We start from the raw sequence: 21,038 nt of genomic DNA on the forward strand, positions 1-21,038 counted from the left end.
GACAAAATGTAACTATCTATTTTGAGAGACCAGTCACTATGAATTGGAACCAACTCAATGGATATCTAACAAGAACAACAACAACAACATCTTGAGCTCAAGAAGAAAATTATGTTTGTTCCAGGTGTTGACACACAGGTAAACAATGAGCACTGTCTTTGGAGCACACAGCCTCATCTTTCTCCTGAAGAGTGGCTAGTGGGTTGGAACCAACGACCTTGAGGTTAGCAATCGAATGCTTGTCCAATAGGACCTCCGGGGCGCCTAGTCTTTGTACAGGATTGAGCTTCAAAATGCAGGCAGGTCTAGATAGCGGGCTGTCCCCAGCTTGCCTCTTTCTCTGGCCTTCAGTCACGTCTGACCATTTCCTTGCATCATGCATTGTGTGTATGTGTAGTGGGGGCGGGGGGGGAGCGTTACTCCAATGAAAGGGGCCCTGGCTTCCCAGCAGAGGCAGAAGGACTTTATTCGGCATCTCCCTTTTCAATTTCTCACATCTAAGTCAACGGTTAAGACTTGCAACAGAAGTAAAACCAGAGTCCCTGTCAGGTTGGCATCAATACTTTTAAATTTCATTGTTCACACAGGGATTCCCAAACTCCAAAAGATCCTTTGTTGCTTTGCCCATAAGGTCACCAAGTGTCACTGTAGCAAACACCGTAGGAAATCAGCACACGCAGGGAGGAGGGACCAGCCCTGCCGAAACAAAGGGCACAGGAGTCGGGCTCTGCCTACCTTCGTGCCTGTTTGTTTGAATGCATGTAAATTTGAGTCCTGTATCTATCACACAGAGAGCCCTGATGGCACAGTGGTTAAGTGCTCTACTGTGAACTAAAAGGTCAGTAGTTCAAACTCACCGCAGAAGTGGGTCTGCTTCCATTGATGACAGACACTGTCAGTTGTATAGCTTGAGAATCCCCATGGGGCATCTGCTTTGTCCCCGAGGCGCTCCTTGAGTTGGAATCCGAGGCAACAGGTTGGAATTTCATCATCATCATCATCATCATTCTTCAGTTGTCTATCACCTATCAGCTGTGATCTTGAGCAGGTTAGTGGATGTCTCATTCACCACTCAACCGACGTTTATGGGCTGCCTCCTGGCCACAAGGCACTTCCAGGTGCCCAAAGTGGATAAAACAGCGCCTGCCTTCAGGCAAGGAGCCCTGTGGCATAGTGGGTTACACACAAGGTTTGTAGTTTGAAACCACTAGGGGCTCTGAGGGAGGAAGATGAGTCTTCTTACTTCCATAAAGAGTCACCGTCTCAGAAGCCCACGAGGCAGTTCTACACTCTCCGCTAGCGTGCAGTCAGTCAGCATCGACGCGATAGCAGTGAGTTTGGTTTCTGGGCTGTCTTCAAGAGAGAGGGCGACAAGGGTGGGCTGCTTGCAGGAGAGCAAATGCACACCCACTGGGGGCTGGCTTGTGGTAGAAACCACTCCTGAGCATGGGCTCTCGCAGGCAGTAGCTCCCACGGCCATTATCTCCTTCTCCTCCATGGAGCTCTCCCCATGGAGTCCCTGAGTGGTCCAAGCTGTTAATACACTCACCGCTAATGGAAAGGTTGGTGACTGAGACCACCCGGGCATGCCACATAAGAAAGGCCTGGCAATCTTCTTCCAAGAAGTCAGTCATTGCAAGCACTAATTGGTTCAGCAGCCACTGGTAAGTGGTATGCTGTGACTCTTCCAGAGACTGGTACCGAATGTATAAAGAACTCCAATTGTAGTTCTCTCCCCCCACCCCCCCCTTAGCGAAAACCCACAGTTGCTGAGTCAGTTCTGACTCCTGGGTTACACACTGGCTGCTAACCGCCAAGTCTGCAGGACTCATCCCAGTCCTGGCGATGTTGGCAGTCTCAATGTGAACAGGTGGCCAGTGCCGTCCATGGTTTTTCTGGTGTGTTCTCTCCTCTTTCTCATGTTGGACATAACTGGGCAATGTGGCAGTATGTCGACCTAAGCTGATTTCTGAGCACATGCCTGCTTGTGCATGTTGGAGGATGCTTTTTCTCCCATGTCTGGGTGACATGGGGCAGTATCAGTGCACAGATCATGGGTGGGACTCCCAAGAGTGTGGACGTGCATGGAAAAGCTAAGCTTCCCATTTCCAGTGGAAGGAAGACAGAGAAAGTTAAACCTCCTGTTGAGTATTTAGAGCTAAGCAGAGAGGCTTCTAGGAGCCCTGGTGGCGCTGCAACTTAAGCGTTTGACTACTAACTGAAAGATCAGTGGTTCAAACCCACCAGCCACTCTGTGGGAGAAAGATGAGGCTGTCTACTTCCATATCCATAAAGATTTACAGCCTTGGAGCCTCTTTGGGGTGGTTCTACTTTGTCTTAAAGGGTCACTGCGAGCTGGAATCAGCTCAAGGGCAGTGGATGGGTTTGGCTTGAATTTTGGTATGGAAGCTTCCACTGACTGTTCTCGCTCTCCCTGCTATCAAGTGGATGTCGACTCATAGCGACCTTGTGGGACAGGGTAGGAACTTCCAGATGAGTTTCCGAAGTGGTAACTCTTTTTAGGAGTAGAAAGCCTTGTCTTTCTCCCTCAGAGTGACTGTGGTTTCAAACTGCTGACCTTATGGTCAGCAGCCCAATGTGTAACGACTACGCCCCCAGGGATCCTTTTTCTACTGACTATTGGCACTCAAAATCAACTAAAATTTGCTGAGCATTTACTGTGTGCTGGGAAGGGACCAGCTGCGCTGCAAAGTATTGTTTCACTCAACCCTTGGGAAAACCCAGCGAGTTAGACACTCCAGTCAATCAGAGGGTTAAAGATCTTGCCCCAAGGTCACAGAGTAAGCAAGTAGTGAAACTAGGATCCAGCCCAGCCACCAGCTGATGCGATGTTGCAGACATATTTGCCCGTCTTCTCTTTAGATTGAGGAGCCCTGGTGGCACAGGGGTTAAGCATTCAGCTGCTTCCAGAAGGGTCCATGGTTCCAACCGGCCAACCCCTCCTCAGGAGAAAACACCTGCTGACCTGGTGCCATGAAGATGGCCACCACTTTGGTGGAGTAGTTTGGGAAAAAGTACCAATACTGGTGGCACAGCACTGAATTATACCTGCTGAAGTTGTTGGATGTTGCGCTGTGTGTATTTTTGCCACAACTAACAAGATAATTACATGAATAACTAGGCATACAAGGGACAAGAAACTGTCATAGAACTGATTGTGGTGATCATTGGACAACTTGATGTGACCAAATCATTGACTTATATGACATATGGGGAAGTGGCAACAAAACTATTAAAAAGAAGAGATTGTCACCTTGGCAGCCCCGTGGGGGCATTTCTAGTCTGTCTGTCCCACAGGGTGGCTGAGAGTTGGGACTGACGCAGTGGCAGTGGGTGTGTATTGACATTCATGATGCTGTTCTCTGGGAACGCTCTCCTCTTGATGATTCATGCACCAAGTAGCTGCTTCCTTCCTCGAAAAATTGGTGACGAAACCACTTGGGTCTCTCCTTTGTGGAGTGGGTTTTGTGGCTCATAATTCTGAATAAGAAAATAATCAACCCAGGCCCTGGCTTAGCAGTTGGGTTGGCCCCTGTGCCAATCATGCAACACACCGGAACAAATGGCACCGAGTCCCAGGTGCCTTTGGTAATGAACAGGCGGGAAAGGGGCTGAAGCCTCTTTTCACCCTTAAGGAATGGCTGCGTTAGAAAAATGAAATCCCACTGAAGCTTGAAATCCATCCTGGTAGAAGACGGGTACAGACAACCTGGCCAGGTCGTATCTTCTGTATCCATTCCCATTACCAGCCATGAATGCTCCCTGGGCTCGCTCCTGCTCAATCAATATTTTCAGAATCCTCAGTGGCTTGTATTTGCAATCTGAGAAATCAATCAAGTGCCTCAAGAGAATGCCAAGCCTTATTCTACCCGGAGCCTCCTAACGCCTCTTGTAATTAAGTGTTAGTTGGAGTTCATTGCACTTGAATAATGAGTTGATGGGTGGACAGGCTCCCTTTGTTGTTGGTTTTTTTTTTTCTGGAGAAGTGTTATTTCTAGTTTCTGAGGAACAAAATCACTATTGTCATAAAATGCCTTTTGATGTCTCTGTAAGTAAAGCACTCTGGATCTCTGAAAATGCAAGCCAGCACCCTGTGGGTCGCTCCCGCCAGCAGATGCAGATGCCCTGGGATGGTGTTTTATGGATAGAACTTTTTTAGGTAGATGCTTACAATGAAGGAGCCTAGTGCTGGACAGTGGAGCCCTGGTGACATAGTGAGTTATTCGTCAGGCTGTTAACCACAAGGTTAGCCATTCGAAACCACCAGCCACTCCACAGGAGAAAGATGAGGCTTTCTTTTCTCCCTAAAGATTTATGGTCTCAGAAAGCCACCAGGGAGTTCTACTCTGCCCTGTTGGGTCTCTCTGAGTCAGACAAACTCCACGGCAGTGAGCTGAGAGCTGAACAGTGAAGAGGGGAGACTGACAAAGAATCGATGTGTTTGAGGTAGCGTGTGAACAGAAGGGGCCCGTACCTTGAGAAGGCCACCAGGTTGGGTAAAGTTGAGGGTCCGTGACAAAGAGGAGGACCCTTCATAGGATGGGTGCACATGGTGGCTGCAACCCTGGGCTCAAACCGAGCCATGATGGTGAGGGTGGTGGTGGCCGGGCTCTGCTTTGTTCTGTTGTTTGTGGAGTTCCTGTGAGGCAGATCTGACTGGACGGCCCCGGACAACACTGGGGTTAGAGGACTAGAGCACATTGATCATTCTTTGCATTGATCTGACTTGCTGAGTGATCCAGTGAGTGAGTGACGTGTCCCTGTTGCACAAACAATTGGGGAACTGGTTCTAATTCTGCGTTTCTCCTGGTTCATGTCATTTTCCTGGCATCCTGAGCTGATGGGAAGCAATGGTTGATGAACAGTGGGCTCCGTGTGCAAACAATGAAGCTAGGAATATGGGAAGTCGCCGAGAATGAAAGAGAACGCAGAGACAGAATGTCCTTGTCATCTGTGAGCTAACGTGTCTTGTTATTGGCCATTTTGAATCACACAAATCACATGCTTGACTGTGCTGGGAATGAACAATGGTGTCAGGAAAAATGGTGTCACGTTCATCATCTGAAAAAGCATTTCAAGATCTAACTTCAGGTACAGTGCTGTCTGTAATAGGATAATGCCTATATGCCTGCTATTACAACTGTTATTCCAATTCCCACTATTACACCAACCCAAGCACTAACGCCCGCGATAAAGAAACTGAAGAATCATAACATGTTCAGTCTGCAATTTTCCCAAAATGCAATCAAGATGCATTGACAATTACTGGGGGTTGGAATTAAGGCATAATTGAATTCTGCAAGATCCACATAGAATATATTTGTGGGAAGAGATTATGGCGACGCTCAATGTCAGCAGCCCAAACCAGGTCAGGGGTCATCTGTGGAACAGACCATCAATCGTTCAGGTGCAAGTTCAGGTGAAGCTGAAGAAAATTAAAACAGCTCCATGAAAACCAAAGTAGGAGCATGAGTACATCCCAAAGGAATATAGGCATGATCTCAAAAACAGAGTGGATACACTGACCACCAGTGACAGAAGACGTGGCGAGCTGTGGGATGACATCAAGTACATCATACAGGAAGAGAGCACAAGGTGGTTAAAGACACAGGAAAAAAAGAAAAGACCTACGTGGGCATGAGAAGAGACGGAAACTTGCTCTCGAACGAAGAAAAGCTGAAAGGAACAGAAGAAGCGATGTAAAAGAGCTGAACAGAAAACCCCAAAGGGCAGCACAAGAAGACAGAGTAAAGCATTGTAACGACGTACGTCAAGGCCCCAAGTTACGAAGCCCAAAGGGGAGACCTTGCTCAGCATACTTCAGTCTGAAAGAACGGAAGAAAATCCAGCCTTGAGCACCGTCTTTGAGGATTCCACGATCAAAATAGGGAAGAAGAAGAAGGTGGCGATCCTCTTCTTCACCAGCAAGTGCTTCAGGGCCTCCTCGTCATCAGCAAGCAAGGCTGTGTCACCTGCAAGGCTGTGTCACCTGCAAGGCTGTGTCACCTGCAAGGCTGTGTCATCTGCATAGCACACTTGTTCATAAGCCTTCCTCCACTTCTGACGTCACGTTCTTCCTCGTGTAACCCAGCTTCTTCGATGATTTGTTCAGTGCACAGATTGAACAAGTGGGATGAGAGGATACAACCTTGATGCACTTCTTTCCCAAAGAAGAACCGAGGGAGTGATGGGCTGGACAATCCTTTCCAGCACCATACTCTTTTTTTTTTTGGCTTAACGATCTTCTTATTTGAAAAAAATTACTTAAAAATCTAACGATTTTCCATATAAATGGCGACTCTCAAAGCCATTCCCATCACCTAGAAATTGTTGACGTGATGGAGCGGACTAGAGAAGGTGTCTAAATGCTAAAGGCAAGAGAGAGCCACAGGACCGGCTGAGGCCACAGAGCAGCTATTGGAATGAGGCTGAAGGTCCCGATGAGCAGAGACATTAGACGCCCTACCTGCCTACTCCGTTCACCCTTTAGATCCCACAGATCGCTCAAGCGATGGACCGATATAGGTAACAGGATGGGCTACTTTGACAGCGATGATCGCGAATGGATCTCAGAGTAAACTGGGAAGGTCTCTCTATTACTGCTGTTAGATTGGGGAAAAAATGACAAGAAATACTCTGAAATTTGGAAAATTTCAAACCTAGTCATGGTAGGTGGGGGCAACCAGCAAAGTGGATCCCAGTTCCCACCTTCCTGACCCCCACGACTACCAAGCAGGCTGTTTCCTATTACAGGGCTGATGTGGGACCCCAGTTGTCCCAGGAAACAGGAGCTCATTCACCTTGCTCTGCCCGCCTTTCTGCTCATCCTGCAAGGCAGGAGCTCAAACATAGAAGACCTGGGGGAAAATCGAAAGAAGACCCCGATTCGATTTGGTTTTCCTACCTAAAGCACACTCTTCAGTTGAGCGGACAGTGGGACCTGGTCTCCACATAAAGCTCCCTGAGTCTTATCCATGTCTGCTTCTAGCCATGGCAGCTTAAATTTGATGGACCCAAGCAAGAAGAAATCTTTGACACCTTCAGTCTTTTCTCCATTTATCATGAGGTTACCTACTAGTCCAGGTGTGAGGATTCTATTTTGAGATCTGGTTGGCATCTTTCTTTTGTCCAGTCCTATAACTGCTTCCTACAGAATCAGAACCTTTTCCAACTTCTCATCCCTGAGAGGGAAGGAGAACCCAGTAAAACAGGTAAGCACAGGCTGCTTTGTGCTTATGCACTGCAGTGAATGATTTCACATGGGTCTGATGATGTCTTGGGACTGGTGAAGACCATCTGAAATGGTTCATGACAGATGAGCAAATCAGCACAAATCAGCCTGTGTTTACCTGGTTTACTGGGTAATCCACCCCTGCACACATGATTCATGTTAGTGTTCTCTGAAAGCATTAATTCATTATTAGCAGATGTGAGTTGGAAAAGCTGCAGGTTATTGGTTTCACACACCATAGCTATTGTGGGGTCTCTGTGAGTGGGGGTCTGACAGACACACAACAATATATTGACTGCAGAACTGTCTCTGGATATTATATCCTAAGTACTCATATTGATCTATATGCTGAGCAGATCATCAGAGAAGCTGGATTATATGAAGAAGAGGGTGACATCAGGATTGGAGGAAGGCTTATGAACAGCCTGCAGAATGCAAATGACACAACCTTGCTTGCTAAAAGCGAGAAGGAGTTTAAGCACTTGCTTAAAGTGAAGATCCAGGATTGTAGCCTTCAGTTTGGATCACAATTCAATGTAAGGAAGACCCAGATCCTCACAAATGGACCAATAGGTCACATCATGATAACTGGAGAAGAGGTTCAAGTTGTCAAGGATTTTGTCTTACTTGGATCCACCACCAATGCTCATGGAAGTAGCAGTCAAGAGATCGTTACATATGCATTGCATATGCACAAATGTGTTGCATTCCATATGCACAAATGTGCTTGACACAATGGATGGATGTATGGATTGAAAAAAGAGCTGTAAGAGCTCCCAATACAATGATTTGATAACAATAATAATAAAAGACATATTGCATTAGGTAAATCTGCACAAGACTTCTTTAGAGTATAGAAGAGCAAGGATGTTACATTGAGGACTAAGGTGCGCCTCACCCAAGCCATGGTGTTCTCCGTTGCATTGTATGCATGTGAACGTTGGACAGTAAATAAGGAAGATGGAATAAAAATCGATGCATTTGAATCACGGTGCTGGAGAAGACTATTGAAAGTATTATGGGTTGCTAAAAGGACAAACTGATTGGTCTGTAGCCAGAGGGTTTCTTAGTGGCAAGGATGGCAAGACTTCATCTTAAGTACTTTGGACATATTGTCAAGAGAGACCAGACTCTGGAGAAGGACATCATGTTTGGTGAAGTGGAGGGGCAGCGACAAAGAAGAAGGCCCTCGACGAGCTGGCTGCATCAATGGGCACAGGCATCGGAACAATTGTGAGGATGGCACAGGGCTGGGCGGTGCTTTGTTCTATTGTGCATGAGGTCACTATGGGTCGGGGGCAGTTCTGCCCTTTCCTATAGGGTCACTGTGAATTAAAGTCGACTCAATGACAGGGAGTGAGTGAGTGAGTGAGTGAGTGAGTGCCTGGATGGTCAGCATTTCTTACAAACCCCACTGGAGCTCACTGGTGCGAGATGAATCCATAAACTCATGGTGTCGCTGTCCGCATCTTGCAAGGATTTGCAAGGCCCATTTACCAAGCTGCTCTGTGGGCTGGTTACCTAGGAGCTCTGCCCGATCCAGGACCATTTCTAAACTTGAGGGAAGTTTGGATCAGGCTGCGGGCAGAGGGTTGAGAAGCAGCACCTGCTTTCAACAGATCCTCCCGGCCTGCAGTTCTCGCTCCGGGCTGCCACTGGCACCAACGGGCCTGCTTCAGAAAACAAGCACAAATGCCAGGAGCCCTCTGGGCCGTGCAAACAGAACCCCTGGCAGGGGTCTGTCTATCAGCGTTTCTAAAAACTCCCTAAGTTTTAAAGGTGACTCCATGGATAAGGACTACTGCTCCCACACAGAATCGCCCCCCCCACACACATATACACACAACACACACATATTTTACACCACACACAAGCCCCAACCATGGCTTCCACCTAAGTGAATGAAAAGCTCAGAATTCAATATGCAATGAGTCCCAGCTGTCTGTCTGTCTCACACACACATGCTCACTCTTTGTCACCGCCTTTGTCTGAGTCGGGCGTAGATGATGTACCCAAACACATGACCCCACTTGTTCAGACGGGTTGGTGAATGCATTTCCCTCCTTTGATCAGGCCGAAGTGGAAGGTCTAAAACGCCATGTTCACTTTCCAGTTCTACCTGTGGCTCATTGGGGGGCTGGTTCTTCTCATTCACTGGCCATCACCTGGTGGCCCACGCCCTGCTCCGTACACATGACCTGCTTTTGCCCTTTCCTAGCATGTCCCTGTTCTTTATTTTTAACATTTTAATTTAATTTTTTAACATTTTATTAGGGACTCATACAACTCTTATCACAATCCATACATATACATACATCAATTGTATAAAGCACATCTGTACATTCTTTGCCCTAATCATTTTCAAAGCATTTGCTTGCCACTTAAGCTCTTTGCATCAGGTCCTCTTTTTTTCCCCCTCCCTCCCTGCCACCCCATCCCTCATGAGCCCTTGATAATTTATATATTGTTACTTTGTCATATCTTGCCCTATCCGGAGTCTCCCTTCCCCCCCTTCTCTGCCATCCGTCTCCCAGGGAGGAGGTCACATGTGGATCCTTGTAATCAATTCCCCCTTTCAAACCCACTTACCCTCTACTCTCCAAGTATCGCCCCTCACACCCCTGGTCCTGAAGGTATCATCCACCCTGGATTCCCTGTGCCTCCAGCTCCCATATGCACCAGTGTACAACCTCTGCCCTATCCAGTCCTGCAAGGTAGAATTCGGATCATGGTAGTTGGGGGGAGGAAGCATCCAGGATCTGGGGGAAAGCTGTGTTCTTCATCGGTACTACATCGCACCCTGACTGACCCATCTCCTCTCCTAAACCCCTCTGTGGGGGACTCTCCAATGACCGCATGTCCCTGTTCTTAACCCAGTCTGTTCCCTCGCTTGCTGGCAGTCTCCGCTTGCCTCTTATCTGTAGGACAGCGACAGGGTTCGTGCAGCTAGTGTACTGCTGCTTCCCCAGCAAATTGAAGGTGGCTCCATTTTCCAACAATGTTCCTTCAGCATCAACTCCGAACCACTTCAGAGTGAACTCCCAGCCTGGGATCCAGGAGCAATCGCGTGATGCTAGCTAAGCAAGGCTCTTACCACATCTCAAGCCCCTTCCCCATAGCCCACCCTGGTCGTGACATAGAGGTGGGTAGCACCCCCTGGGTCCAGATCCCTGGGCACCTCAGAAGAAAGGTCTTCTGAATAGTTTGATGGTGACGATCTAATTGTGTTACTCTCCTGCTCAAGAGCCTTCTACGGCTCCCCACTACCCACTGAAGAAATCCAGCTTCGTGATTCAGCCCATGCTGACCTGCACCCCTGCCATTTCTCTGCCCATGGGACCAGCTCCCCTGCTGCTGAGCCTTCAGTCCTGTCACATCCCCCTCCTCATTGTCAGTCTGGTGCTTGCTGACCACCTCCCCCAGAAAAGCCACAGCAGGTGCCCCCGCTTCTCTCCTCTTCTGAAACTTAATGCGTTGTATTAAAGGCAGGCCCTTCTGCCGCCGGACTGTGTGCCCCTGGAGACGACACGGTTGGTGGTCATCCTGGCACACAGTAGGTGCTCATGACATCATGGTTGAATGTGTGAATGAGGGAGGGAGGGTGGGCTCCATTCACCTGGCAGCTTGGAAGGTCATGCGTAGAGTGAAGAAGTGCTCATCAAGAGCACAGATTGGCTAGCAGGTCCTTAGGGGCTGCGGGACGGCCTGTGACCGCACCTCCCAGCCACCCCCTGCCCGAGTAACCCTGCTCTCTCCCTGTGCCAGTTGCCTTTTCCGGCCTCGGCTTCACGACGTTCTACTTGGCGGGCAAGCTGCACTGCTTCACGGAGAGCGGCCGCGGCAAGAGCTGGCGGCTGTGCGCGGCCATCCTGCCCCTGTACTGCGCCATGATGATCGCCCTGTCCCGCATGTGCGACTACAAACACCACTGGCAAGGTGAGTGCTTGCCGGGGCCCTCCCTGTTTCTCCAGGTGCAGCCGCAGCAGGCAGAGCAGACACCATTCCAAAGGGAATCCACACTTCTCAGGCCCAGGGCCTCCACCCTCTGCTGACCACATTGGGGCAGGAACAATGGCCTCCTGCCCTGCTAGCTCAAGGAGACTGCTGTGTCCTTCTGGGCACCAGACTTCTGGGCTTAGAGCCTCCCTGGCCTGGGCCGTAGCTCGGCTTTCCCAAATGGGTGACCTGCTTGTGTCCTCAGACTACATGCCAAGTGGTGTTGGCTCCTTCTGCACATTCAGTCTGGCATGTCTCCCCACGATTCTCTTCGGGGGATGTGCCCAACTCACAGCTGGATGTATCCAGCTCTCCTCCGAGTGGCGGCCCCAGACGGCTCTGTGTCGGCATCTGTATAAGCGCAAACGAAAGCCCACAATGCCATTGAGTGAGTGGCTCGTCCCTGACACTGTAATGGACCGTGCCAGCCCCCTGCAGACGCACTGCAGCCTACACACCACCTGGAGACACAGACGGTGGACAGGGAACAGCGGCAGGTGGTGCCCATGGCCTCCGCAGGGCACCTCCATCAGGCTCCTGGACCTCAGGATGGGGCTCTCTGGGCTGAGTCCGCGTGGCCCCCAGGAATTTGCATTCACAGCCAGCAAGCTGATCTCTTTCAGTTGCATCTGAGAAGCAGAGGGACAATGCCACGGTGTGTGTCACTCTTAAAAAGCAAAGCCACCGAGATGTCCTGCTTCCTCACCATGCACGGCCCCGCCCTCTTCGCCTTCCGCCATCCTGTGGGCATGGGCAGTCCTTCCTGTCTGCCTCTGTAACAGGTGCTTTATTTATCGGCCCTCTTCTTCTGAGTCCTCCCTGTAATAGTAAGGTCAGAGGTCAGGGGGCTCCCAGCTGGGCTGCCTGTGTCCCCATCTTCCCAGGATCCTTGTCTTTTCCCCAGCTCCCTCCTTTGGCATCGGCAGGCTCAGCTAGACATCCCCCCCTCCGGGTGTCATGAGCCCCAGCAGCTGGGCATTGAGCACTGGGAGAGAGGCAGATGCCTGGTTTAGATGTGTAGCTGCATCCAGTGCCCACTAAGGGCTTGAACCTATCCCTCGGCAGTGGCCAATAAAGAACCACAAGGCCCTCCACTAGGCCGTGTGATCAGTGGCTTGGAGGAAGGTCTGTACCCGGTGAAACTACATCATGAGGAGGAAGGAGCCAGCATCAACAGGCAGGCCCCCGCCCCACTGGAACTGGTAACACATACGCTTAGAACATTTCCCACGAAGAGCATGATGGGCCAAGTCGCCTGTTTTGGACTGCCCCTCATCTGGCCCTTCCTCTGGACACGGGCTCAAAACTCCCCAATGGGACACCCCGCCCCCACCCAGATCTCTTCACAGGTTGAATGGCTTGGCCCACCCTGCACACATGCAAATCGCCTTCACTTCTGCTTCACACGCTGGGTCTGCTTCCCCATGACCGACAGCGAGGCAGACGGATTGGGGGAGCACAGTCCGGGTGGAAGTTGGGAAGCCCCAGAGGCCACTTCTCCTCAAGCATTTTGGATTTGGGAAGGGTTGAGGGTCACAGGGTTTAATCAATTCCTGATTTCCGTCAGAAAGTGGGGAGAACCTTTATGCCGCAGCTTGTCCTGGGCACTTCCAGAGGTGAGGTTGGCACTGATGCATGCACCCACCTTGAACCGTGTGGTTCTCCACCCCTGGCTGCCACTGGTGACAGAATGCCGGATCACAGCTCCTGCTGGAGCAAAGTGACAGGGCGATGGGCATCTGGTGCATCTGAGACCTCTGTTGACTCCCACTTCAGTCCCATCCTGTGACAGAAGCTTTGAGCAGAAGGGGGCTGGGGTGGAGACGGCTGCTCTGAAGGTTGATAGGAACACAAAGCTAGCAAGTAACCTTAGGCCCAGTGATGTTAGGGTCATGCATGGGGTCAAACCCAAACTGGGTCATGGCAGACATCTGAAAAAGTGTGGTGTGCATTGGTTGGCACGGATCAGTGATTCGTTCTCAGGACAGGCTGAGCTGTGCCATTACCTGTTCAGTGTCTTTCCTGGTCAGCTCGGAGATGTACTTGCCTTCCCTGTGATCCTCTGCTTGTCAAGGTTTCCCTCTTGCTTAGATCCATAATCAATATTCATGGAAGCAGCAGTCAAGATACCAAACAAGGGATTTTGGTGGGCAAGTCTGCTGCACACAACCTGTTTGAAGTGTTGAAAAGCAAGGATGTCACTTTGAAGGCCGAGGTGCTCCTGACGCAAGCCATGGCATTTCCAGTCATTGCATATGCATGTGAAAGCAGGACATCGAATAAGACCAAAGAAGAACCCACGCCTTTGAGTTACGGTGTTGTCAAAGAAGAGTGGCCGGCAAAATCAAATCTGTCTTGGAAGAAGTGCCACCAGAATGCTCCTTGTAAGCAAGGGTAACCACGTCAGTGACTGGTGCGTAGATGGGCAGGAGCCCATCTGGCGGACTGAACTACCCAGTGACCAAGGGTGGGGCCACCCATCACGAGAGTGTTCATAGGTGCCCTGTGGCGTCCTCAAAGATAAGTCCCTTATTGCTGTAGGCGTTAGTTAGCCACATTATTACTAGATTTCTATGACTCCATTTCAATCATGACTTAAGTAACTGTGCCTAATGTGAACATCTATTTGATTACTAAATGACATGGTTATAGCCAATACATGGGCCATGATCTTAAATACTTGGATCGGTGCATTATCATGCCTCTTTTCTGTGATCAGCATTGCTTTAGGCTTTTCTGCCTTCCCAGCCGCATGCTGGAATCACAAAGATATTGCTCTAGTAAGCGAGGAAAGTGTGGAGGCGCAGAGCAGGCCCAAGAAAGAGGCACTCAAAACACTTAACAGGCTTGCTCCAGAAATAAGATAGCCAGAATCAATTCTGAATCTATCCAGGGCTTGTGTCCCTACATCTTGCCACAGGTACCTGACAGGCTTGTGCCATGCTGGCGTTCAGGTCCACTGGATACCAGAGAACATCATATGTGATGCTAACCAAATTCTGTGCTCACAAAGGTCCTGGTATTTGTGACTAGCTGTGTGTTTTCAAGCACTGAAACAAAGGGAATAGAAAATGGTAGGGTGGTGGCATCTAACTTCCTCTGACTCCACAAGGGGGCAAAGGAATCAAAAGCAGCATCAGCCCAAGGCCAGTTTCTCTGGTACTTGCCTCACCTGTCAACCATCTCCATCCATTCGGATACCAGTTGTCCCTCCCAAAACCTTCTCTGCTTCTCTCAGGTGAGTGAAATGTATTACTATGGCCACACAGAAAGCACCGGTAATACGATTATGAGGTTTAGCAGGGACAGTCACAGGCTACAATCCCAGATCAGAAATGTTCAGGATGCAGTTCTTCCCGTCAGGAGCACCTCTTCTCAGCTGTGCCTGAGGCACACCTCTCTCTTGTCCTTGGCTTCTCAGTCACACAGGCCCTTGGTCTCTGCCCTGCGACATTACAAAGCTCTTTTTTTAGTGCTGCCAATAAATGCCCAAAGGGCATTCTACTCCTCCATAAGCTGCAGGCTGAAGGTCCCCAACTCCACCACCAGGGGTCAGCAAACCTAGCTCTCTAGTTAAGGCCCTGGAGGTACTCTACTCTGAAAGTGAGTCTCCTGCCTGAAGGCACTCCGTTTTCCTTGATCTGTGGTCTGGAAAGCCCACTGCTCTGGCTCTGGCTTTGGGTTCTGCTGCCTCTGCTGTCACCACTCCTCTGCAGGCTCAGCTCTTGGATCAGGGCATTTCCGCACACAGGAATCTTGGGGTTCAGAGGTCATGCTCCCTCCACTCCTGACTCTTCTCTCTTGATGGCAGTGAGATCCATCTTTCCTGCTCCTGAGATGGCTCAGTTTGTACCCTAAGATGACCAAACTGACCAGCCTCCATGTTAAAGTTTCATCCCCTCTATTTGCATGCTCCCACTCAGCCATTTGGTGGGAATTTCAAAGACCAGGGCTAGAAGAGCCACCTCCCCTTGTTTACTGCACCACGCCCTACTGGGAAAACCCAAGAAGAGAGAATTCTGAGCATATCTGCCTCTACTGAGAGTCCTGTGTGAGACAGGGACAGGGACAGGGGCAGGAAGGTGTTTGCTTCAGCTCTGGGCAGAATAACAAGTCCAGTCTATGTATCTAGAGCTAGTCTTTCCTCCTGTGACTCCATTTGTCTGGGGGTAGCTTTTAACAAACACGGGTTTCTCTCATTGTAGGTGATGTTACACAGCCCTGGGTGCCTGTGTGGTGTTGTTGTTGTTTATTATTATTATTATCATTATTAGTGTCTCCCTCAGAACGTAATCCAGAGAAACAGCTTTCGAGAGTATGTCCTTGTCATGCAAGTGCATGATCATGTGACCTATGGGAAATCTTCAAGATGGCTGCCCTTGCCCTTGGCACATGTACCTGACGGGTTTGTAATTTGAGATGAATCTTCAGTAGACCATTGGCTCTGCCACGCAAGACTTCTGGGCTGACAGAGGCTGCTCTCTGTGGAGAAACCCTTCCACGGAGGCTGATGGCATTTTTAAAGGTCAACTCACTCTTAATCTCATTCTCCCTCCCGCCCTCCTTCTCTCCCATTTCCCGCCCCCATACACACACCAGTGGGTGAGGAACACACACTGCTGCTAGCCAAGCTTCCCCTGGGCTGTCAGAAATAGTCTTCAGATCTTCAAAATGAAATGATTGGTAAAAGAGCTCTTGGAACGCTGTGATTTTCTCACCAAACCTCACACCAGCCTCATAGGAAGCAACCCCATCAGTGTCTCCTTTGGACACTACTTGGCACCAGTGGACTGATCTCTCTTCAGGTTTTCTCCTCAGTCAGCTGCCCCGAACAAATTGCAGGGCCCACTCTCATGTTAGCATGAGCTATAAAATGCTGTCTCCTCCCTGAGGGAACTTCTGAGCTGGACGGTCCTGAGAGCTCACTTGTCTCTGCATCCGTACCCACGCACCCCGGTCAGGAGGGCACAGCAGTCTGGAGCTCTTAGGTTAGGATGTGCTGGATGGAAATCTTTGGTCCCCAAGAGAGGCTCTCTCAGTCAGGGTCATCTTCTCTCTGCTTTCTAATTAGTCCTGGTCTGCCCCATTGCTTAGTTCCCAGGGAAGATGGAAGCTCATTCCCAAGTCTCCCTGACACAGTTGCTTCATTTTATTCCAGGTACTGTCTCCCCTCAGCTTTATGTGGTTTTCTCTGATGTCTCCTGGTGGGTCTGTGACATTTGAAACTTGCTCTTGAACATCAAAAAACTAAAACGAATTGGAGAAACAAATGAAATAGAAGAGCTGAGCAGAATATTTCAAAGGGAAACCCAAGAAGACAAAATATTGTAAAATAAATAATAAGTAAATAAAGTGCCAAGACCTGGAATTAGAAAGCCTGAAGGGAAGAACGTACTCATCATTTCTCACGCTGAAAGAACTGAAGAAAAGGTGAGACCGTAAGCTGCAGTCGTGAGGGCTCTATGGGAAACACACTGAATGATGCAGGAAGCATCCAAAGATGACGGAAGGAATCCACAGGCTCGCCGTACCAGAAAGAAGTGGTTAAGAGCCAACCCTTTCAAGGGGTAGAATATGATCAAGCACTGATGGTACTCAAGGAAGAACTCCAAGGTGTTGGTGAAAACCACGACTCCAGGAATTGATGGCATGCCAATTGAAATGTCTCAACAAATAGATACAGTGTTGGAGGCACTCTTTCATCTCTGCCAAGAAATTTGGAAGACAGCTACCTGGCCAACCAACTGGAAGAAACCCATATTTGTGCCCATTTTACGCACAAAACAGGTGACCCAACAGAATATGGAAACTATTATAATATGCAAAAATATCATTAAAATCACATGCAAGTAACATTCTGCTAAAGACCTTCCTAAAATGGTTGCAACAATCCGCTGACAGGAAGCTGCCAGAATTCAAGCTGGATTCGGAAGAGGATCTGGAATAAAGACTATGGTTGCTGATGTCAAATGGATCTTGATCAAAAGCAACGAGTACCAGAAGGATTTCCACTTGCGTTGTTGCCTGTGCAATCCACTGTGTGCACATTCAACTGTGTGCGTCATAATAAACTGTGGATAACATTGTGAAGAAGAGGAATTCCAGAGCAATTAACTGTGCTCATGAGGAACCTATCCAAAGGGATGGTGGCTGTATTGAAATCAGGAGTTGTGAGTCAGGTTGTACCCTTTCATCACACTTATTCAATATGTATGCTGACCAATAATCTGAGAAGCTAGGCTGTACAGAGAAGCACAGGGTCTCCCATTTGGAGGAAGGTTCATTAACAATGTGTGATATGCAGACGATATAGCCGTGCTTGCTGAAAGCCCAGTGGACTTGCAACACTCACTGATGAAGGTCAAGGACTACAGTAGAGATTTGAAAAAAATGTGTACAAATAAAAATCCTCAATCTAGGCTAATCAACAAAATCATGATAAATAGAGAACAGCTTGAAGTCATTAAAGACATCCTTTTTCTTAGATCTGTAATGAATGCTTATGAAAGCATTCGTCAAAAAAATCAAAGGACTCATTGCCTCGGGCAAATCTGCCACGCAGGTTATCTTCACAGTGGTAACGAGCAAAGCTATCGTTTTGAGGTCTAAGGGGCACCCACTCCTAGTCAGGGTGTTTTCAGTCCTCTGCCATGCACATGCAACCTGCACAATGAATAAGGGACACCTGAGAGGAATCGATATACTTGAATTATGGTGTTGGTGAACAATCTTAAATACACCGTGGATTTCCAGGAGAATGAATAAATCTATCTAGCAAGAAGTACAGCCAGAATGATCCTTTGAAGCAAGCATGGCCAGGCGTCATCTCATGTTCTCTGAGCATGTCATCAGGATGGATCAGTCCCTGGAAAAAGAAATGGTTCTTGGTAAAGTAGAGAGTGAGCAAAAAAGTGGAAGCTCCTCAATGAGATGGGTTAACACAGTGGCTGTAACAATGGGTCCAAAGATAGTAATGGACGTGAGACTGATGCAAGGTTGGGCAGGGTTTCATTCTGTTGTGCTTAGGGTTGCTATGAGATAGAACCAACTGAATAGCACCCATCAAAACAATAACAGGCTAATTTGTTGAATGTGGTGTTATCTGTCATCATCCACCAGTCAGAGGTCGGCAACCTTTTTCAGTAAAGGGCCAGATAATAAAAGTTATTATCTGTGGACCTCATTAAGGTCTCCATCCTAAGTACACAACTTGCTGTTGCCACGTGAAAAAGCTACAAACAATGTGCAAATGGATGGTTTTACAAAGTTTGCTGGCTTGTGCATTTGAATATGGTCTCCACATGGATAGTATCTTTTGTTCTTGTGAAACCTAGTAGATACTCTTGAAATATTTGTCGGCTCACTGCATGAATGGCTTCTATGAAGAATAAGACAAGTACTAAGTAAGGAGACAACAGTATTTTGCATTCTTGGCCCTCAGAAAGCCATGCATTTTCCTTTGGAGCCTTCCAGTTGCGTGCCACCATATTTGGAAGGACGTCAGCCCAAATGGCTTCTGCCCAATAAACTTGATCCCTCCTGCATTTATGTCCACACCAGCCCTGCCGAGCTCCAGCGTGTTTGCATCCAGATAGCAATAGCCCCCCGGAGGCACTTGATGACAGGCACCCTCGTCAAGTCAATCACCATGGGACTCCATTCCCCCGGTTATTTGTACTGAACACTGTTCGCCGTGACTTTGCTCAGAGTGGCTTGAATAGGTTTAGCCTTGAGCTTGTTACTTCTGATAACACCACACACTCCAGGATATGACTTCTCACTCATTCCACTAAATGGGAAAAGCATCAGCAGGAACCTTAATTTGCTTTCAGGCTGCGAAATCAGTAAGCCTAGCAAACAAATACTTGGAATGCTTTGATGTCTCTTGGCCAATGATCCACCTAATGAAATGCCGTGTTACAGGAAATAGAAAGTCAAATGACATTATTTGTAGGTTTTGCTGTTGGGGCTCTTCCATGATCATTGACTCAAAAGCAGATGCGGTAGATCATATTAGATGCTAATAAAATAATATCCTGTGGAGCTGTTGCCTGGGGTTAGAGGAAAACAAAACAGGAAGGCAACTCTAAGGCCTTGAACTTGAAGAGGCAGATTTTATAGGCTGGTGGCCACAGGCCTCGTACACTTCTTTCCTATTTGAACAACATCGTTCAATCACAGCAATGATGCCGTACGACCCTGCTCAAGAATTTATGGCACAGATCGCCTCCCCATTTCTGGAGTGACAAATGCTTTCAAGTTCATTAGACGTTTAGTTAAAATGCTGTGAAAAACAGTAACAGTTATGTGGCCGTGGTAGGAAGGTTAGAACTCCAATGTACCTTCTGAGTTGCTATCTGAGGAAAAAGATAGTAAAGGGTAGTTCTGGAGTGCCATACGAGGAACAGACTGTGAAAATAGTGATAGACACTACTGTGTGTTCCCATACAGCACCCTTATGCGTGTAGTGCACACAACTCCCATAGAGACCAACCTGAGGCCCCACCATTGGCAGGAGCCACGTGATGTGCTTGTTATTGGCATTCAAGGCACTTTAATGGGGAGGGTCCATTTTATCTCAACTCATTTCATCTTTTGCCCCATCCACCACCCCCACTGCTAAGATCAGCCCCCTGGGGAGATTGGGTCCTCTGCCAACCCCAGGGGGCAGTGGGTTTCACTCATCAGAAGTTGGGTCTACTTGTCTATGACTCCGGAGGTTCATTGCATCCCTGGGAAATCACACCCCCCAAAGGCTGGATTTAATCACTGGTTTCTCAGGCTCACTGATGATGTCACTGGACTCCTGGGGGAACCCGCTCAAGAGCAAGATATCCCTACCCACGTGTGTGCTTCGACTCTGTGGCCATGGCTTGAACTCTTCGTCCAGAATTTAGACTTGACTTTCAGAGGCAGGAGCACGAGTCCGGGTCCATGCCACCATGTTCAGGTGGGAAGAGAGAATCCATGTGTGTTTAAAGGGACGTACACACGCCAAGAACATGGCAACTTGCAGGGGCTGCCGGCTTACTTCTCTAGCACGCTTTCTCGTTTGGTCCCAGAGTGGGGGTGGGGGTGTCCCATCATCAAACTGAGGGGCCATGCTAGCTCAAGGGCAGAAGTCTCGCTTTCCATGCGGAAGGAGGCCAGTCAAGACCCTCGAGATCCCAATGGGCCAAGCTTCAACTAGTCATGGTAGGCAGGGAGAGGGCGAAGGATCGGGCAGCGCTGACTTCCACTGTTTACGGGCTGACCGTGATCCGGGACCCAGCTCCGTGGCAGCTAACTGCAACAGCAATAAGTGAAGGCGTGAGTGGAGGAGGTGGGCACAGAGATTTCGGAGAAGTCTAGCGGGCTCCGTTGGAATGCCTCTTGACAGCTTCTTCTCTTCTGCTCTCTCCTGGCAGATTCTTTGGTTGGCGGTGTTATTGGCCTCATTTTTGCCTACCTGTGCTACAGACAGCACTACCCCCCCCTGGCCAACACCGCCTGTCATAAACCCTACGTCAGCCTCCGCGTCCCCACCTCGCTGAAGAAGGACGAGAGGCCCACGGCGGACAGCGCGCCCAGCCTGCCTCTGGAGGGCATCACCGAAGGCCCCGTATGACTGGTGTTGGGGAGGACGGACACTCAGCCCCGGGTGCGCCTGCCGCCCCGACACCATAGCACCATAGAAAAGGTTTTCTGTAGTGTGTTGCTCATCTGTTGTTTCTCAACGCTATTCTTCCGCTTCCATTCTGCTGACGAAGGTGTCCCTCGCTACTTTAAATGTCTACGTTTCAACTTTCTT

General features: G+C 48.9%; 1 protein-coding gene across 1 annotated transcript in view; it reads left to right on the forward strand.

Moving 5' to 3' along the window:
- The window catches only part of PLPP4 (phospholipid phosphatase 4), a 108,493-nt gene extending 87,638 nt beyond the window's left edge, over positions 1 to 20,855 (forward strand). Inside the window, exons 7-8 of the mRNA XM_075533473.1 lie at positions 11,018 to 11,188; positions 20,656 to 20,855. Of these exons, the coding sequence (XP_075389588.1) occupies positions 11,018 to 11,188; positions 20,656 to 20,855 (371 nt within the window). The remainder of the gene's footprint in view (positions 1 to 11,017; positions 11,189 to 20,655) is intronic.
- The last annotated feature ends 183 nt before the right edge of the window (positions 20,856 to 21,038 follow it).

This window comes from Tenrec ecaudatus, chromosome 16 (genome assembly GCF_050624435.1).
Source record: "Tenrec ecaudatus isolate mTenEca1 chromosome 16, mTenEca1.hap1, whole genome shotgun sequence".
Lineage (NCBI taxonomy): Eukaryota > Metazoa > Chordata > Mammalia > Afrosoricida > Tenrecidae > Tenrec > Tenrec ecaudatus.